At 42.3% G+C, this 4572-nt stretch overlaps 1 protein-coding gene across 1 annotated transcript in view; it reads right to left on the bottom strand.

Annotated features, from left to right (window-relative positions):
* The window catches only part of SEL1L3 (sel-1 suppressor of lin-12-like 3 (C. elegans)), a 232357-nt gene that overhangs the window by 86225 nt on the left and 141560 nt on the right, over positions 1–4572 (bottom strand). Inside the window, exon 12 of the mRNA XM_006899266.1 lies at positions 861–980. Coding sequence (XP_006899328.1) covers positions 861–980 — 120 coding nt within the window. The remainder of the gene's footprint in view (positions 1–860; positions 981–4572) is intronic.

The raw sequence follows: 4572 nt of genomic DNA, 5'->3' as shown, positions 1-4572 counted from the left end.
TCTCTGCATAGTTAGACCTTCTTCTGGTATTCTTTACTTTCAGCCAGGATCCATCTGACATCAGCAATGATATCCCTGGTGCCACAGCCTCTTCTAAATCCTGACTGAACTTTCAGCAGGTCTCTATGTTAGCCATTTTGAATCATCTCCAGCAGTAGTTTTCTTGCATGTGATATTAATGATACCGTTCGATAATTTCCACATTCTGTTAAATCAGCTATCTTGGGAATGGGAACAAATACGGATCTCTTCCAGTCAGTCGGCCAGACAGCTATCCTCCATATCCTGGCATAGACTGGTGAGCATATCCAGGTTCCATGTGTCATTCGAAGCATGTCAGTTGGTATCTCAGCGATCCCTGGGGCCTTATATTTTGCCAGTGCCTTCAGTGCAGCTTGAACTTCTGCTTTCCTTATCATTGGCTCTTGATCATATGGTATTTCTGAAATATGTCGATGTCGGCTAGTTTGTTTTGGCTGTAGTTGTTAGATGTCCTCAAGTCTTCTACAACTCACAGCCACTTTGTGAAGAACATATTGAAAACCTGTCCTTTTCTGCACCATCCTCACAATCTCAGTCACACTCAAGCCCATTGCTGCAGTCACTGTGTCAGTCATTCAGAGTTCCTCTTTTGCTGACTTTCTTCTTTTGCCAAGCATGGTATTTTTTTCCCTCCCAAGAACTAATGCCTCCTTACAATATGTCCAAGATAAGTGATAGCCATGCATTAAGTACCCTGGGAATCTAACCTGGGTTTCCTGCATGGCAGGTGAGAATGCTAACATGGAAGCCCACTGCCCTCTACCACTGCATCCCTGGTCGACCATGATGACGGACCGAGCCACCATCGTCCACCTTACCTGAGCGGCTGCGTTCCCCCGGGTTGCTTCATGCTTCAACCACATGAAGACGTCTCCACCTTCTTTGGTTTGGACTTTGAGTATTTCATCATCTTTCAGCCGAATCATTTCAACATACGCCTGAAAGACAAAGAAGGGAATGAAGCAACTAAAGAAGAAAGAGGAGAAAAAAAAGTCCAAATAATATGGGCATGAAAGAGGCAGGGTACTGGATATCCTCAAATGAGCAATTGTGCAAACAGAATTCAAATGCAGTGTTGGGAAATGAGGCATGTCTATAACACAGTGAGAACAAACACTTAAATGGACATCTATCTCACATCTCCAGGATGTGATTGGGTCTAGGTTTGTCTTGGAAAGGCCTCACTGGTTGTGCTTCCATTGTGAACACTCTGGTTCACCCGGAAGCCCACTTCACGTGACTGCTTTCAGAGTCAGATTACACAAAATATTAAAAATAATCATAGTAATAAAAAAAAGCAAATTGATACTACTTGCTAAGTACAACCTTATTTTTTAGTGCAAAGCGTTATTGTGCGTGACTAACCCCTTTGATTTAGCAGCCTGCGCTTCAAATGACTTTTGGCTATTTCCAAAAATTAAATATACCCCGAAAAGAAGGAAGCCAGTTAGCTCAGGAGGAGGCAAGAAAGAATGTGTAGGAGGCTTCCCAGACAGCTCAAAGGGAAAGTTTGCAAATTGTAATGCGCACGCCCTTTCAGATACCTGGATTCTAAAGCAAGTAAGACTCAGCTTTGGTTGAAAAAAACCAAAAATGGTCTCATTTATTCAATCCTCACTCTTTATACATGACCTAACCACTCTGCACAGTGCCACGAGGGACCTTTGGGGAGGGCATTCATGGCCAGGAAAGATGGTGGAAGAACTGGATGGGGACCTGTTGGGGGAAAATGCATAAGAGAACAAGGAGTCAGGCCTGATATCCCTCCTGACCCTCTCTTTTAGTTATGAATAGTCTTTGGAATTAGAACTTGAGTCATTCCATAGAATGCCTCTTTGCCACCTCTTCCCTGTAGCTTAGGAAACAGAGGCCCCATTCAAGGGTGATGTAGTCCATAGTAAGTTGCACTAAAAGTCCCTGAGTCTCTAGTGGTTCGAATCCAACAGCAGCTCTGAGAAAGACAGGCTTGTCTCTAGCCTCTGAAACCCGATGAAGGATTGTAATGGGCCAGAATTAACTCAATGGCACAGAGTTTGAGTTTTGGGGTTTTTTTCCTATTCAATAATTTTTTAATTGTTTAGAAAATTTGTGTGTACTATGCACAATAGTTTTATGAGTTGTTTTCAAGGCAAAAAATGTTTACATTTTAAACTTAATATCTGTTTTTATTTATTTTATTATAAAAGTATACTAAGGACGCTCTGGTGGCCTACTGGCAGGAAGCTGCACGGCAATCCCGGAAGCACGAGGTTTAAATCCACCAGATGCTCTCCTGGAAGAAGGACGATCTCCTTCTGTACCAGTCAGATCCGATTTGATGGTACACACACAAAAATAATAAAAAAATAAAAGAAAATAAAAAATTTAAAAAGTTTTTAAAAAAGTACCAAGAGGCAGTCATCAGAACAGAGCAGGGAAACACTGCATGGTTCAAAATTAGGAAAGGTATACGCCAGGGATGTGTCCTATCTCCATATCTTTTCAACCTGTATGCAGAACAGATTATCCAAGAGGCTGGGCTCTATGAGGAGATGTGTGGCATCAGGATTGGTGGAAGATCTATTAACAATCTGCTTTATGCGGATGAAACAACCCTGCTTGCTGAAACTGAGGAGAACCTGAAGCACTTGCTACAGAGGGTCAAGGACTGCAGCCTTCAGTATGGATTGAGGCTCAATGTCAAGAAGACAAAGATTCTCACCACTGGACCAATCGGCAGCATCAGGATGGATGGTAAAGAGATTGAGATTGTTAACAACTTTAGTCTGCTTGGCTCCACGGTCAACACTCTTGGCACCAGTAGCCAGGAAATAAAAAAAAAAAACAAAACACCATATTGCGATGGGAAAGTCTGCTGTTAGGGACCTCTCCAAAGTACTGAAGAGCAATGGTGGCATTCTGGAGACTAAGGTGCATCTGACACAGGCTATGGTCTTTGCAATCATCTGTTATGCATCAGAGAGTTGGGCAATGACCAAGGGGGATAGAAGGAGAATTGATGCCTTTGAGCTGTGGTGATGGGGAAGAGTATTGAATGTACCATGAACTGCCAAGAAAACAAACAGATTCATCCTGGAGAGGGTTAAACCAGGCTGCTTCTTGGAGGCAAGGATTCTGGGGCTTCATCTGACATACTTTGTACATGTTGTAAAGAGGGACAGGTCCTTGGAGAGGGACATCATGCTTGGGAGAGTGGAGGGACGGCACAAGAGGGGAAGACCCTCTATGAGGTGGACTGATTCAGTGACTGGGGTAATCGGGATGGGTGTGTCAGAGGCAGTGTGATTGGCACAGAATAGAACAGGGTTTAGGGCTGTTGTACATAGGGTCACTATGAGTCGCAAGCGGCCTGATGGCACATAACAACAACATACTCATAATAAAATTTAACTACTACAGATAATTAATACAGTAATAAGAATAAAATTTCCATCTATAATTTCTACCAGTGTCCTATATTTTAAAATGGTCTATTGGATAATACCTGCTTTTTTAAAAAATGCATTTATTGTTGCACACTTTGACACTAACTCTATATCAAGTTAAATTTCTCCTGCTTTAACAGTAAAAATTAGAAAAATTAAACCTCCAACTTTTTCTAGTTTATACAAATGAAAATCAATGCTAACATTCAAAATGAATCTCTCATAGTATTTTTTTGAGAGTTTTGGAGATATTTATGTTAATTTTTACTGATACTTTAACTAAAGCTTAGAGTAAACCAGGATTTCCATTCATTCATTGTTGCACATTTTCCTCCCTACCCACACCCACCCCCAGATCGCTTTTCTCTTTATAAAGATTCTTTCATTGTTGCACAATTTCCTCCCTCCCCCAACCCAGAGTTTGAGTTTTTGAAGGGACTGGGAGTCCCTGGGTGGACATCATGATAGTCCGAACCTCAAAGAGTTGCTCTAATTTTTTATTTCTTGGACAAATGCTGAGTAGTGCCCAGTACACACTACAAACTCTGTCGAACATTTCTGCCCCCAACACTCTCACCCCAAATTCCTTTTCTTCCACTTGATAATGCTTCAAATCCCTTAGCTAGATCTTCATTTCCAAGGCACAAGGCTTTATGCTACACAAATCTGCAAGCACCAATAGGAGGGTTAATGTTCTAAACTGCTGTCAGCCTTTCACACTACAGAATGAACCAGAATCCTAGAGCTCCAGCGGGGTAATCTGCAGGGAGTTGCACTGTTCACCTAAAGGTCTCTGGCCGTTCAAATCCACCAGTAACCCTGCTATCTTGTGATGAGTAATCTTCTCTTATTAGAAGTATAAGTTCGGAAAGTCCATGGAGACTCAGCTGTGAATTAGTTCCAACTTGAAGACAAAGAGTTCTAGAAAAAGATGAGTTAGCATTTACTGAGAACTTGCCAGGGCTCGTCGCTCTTCCTCTCTCTTATATTCTGCTAAGTTAGGGGAGCTCTGGTGGCCTAGTGGTAAGGAGCTGCAACTACAATCCCAGAGACGCACGGTTCGAATCCACCAGATGCTCTGCTGGGGAAGGAGGGACAATCTCCT

Source organism: Elephantulus edwardii, unplaced genomic scaffold (genome assembly GCF_000299155.1).
Source record: "Elephantulus edwardii isolate Elephantulus edwardi_28Jun2011 unplaced genomic scaffold, EleEdw1.0 scaffold00250, whole genome shotgun sequence".
Lineage (NCBI taxonomy): Eukaryota > Metazoa > Chordata > Mammalia > Macroscelidea > Macroscelididae > Elephantulus > Elephantulus edwardii.
Note: the sequence above shows the minus strand (reverse complement) of the source record. Positions and strands in the feature narration are given on the sequence as shown.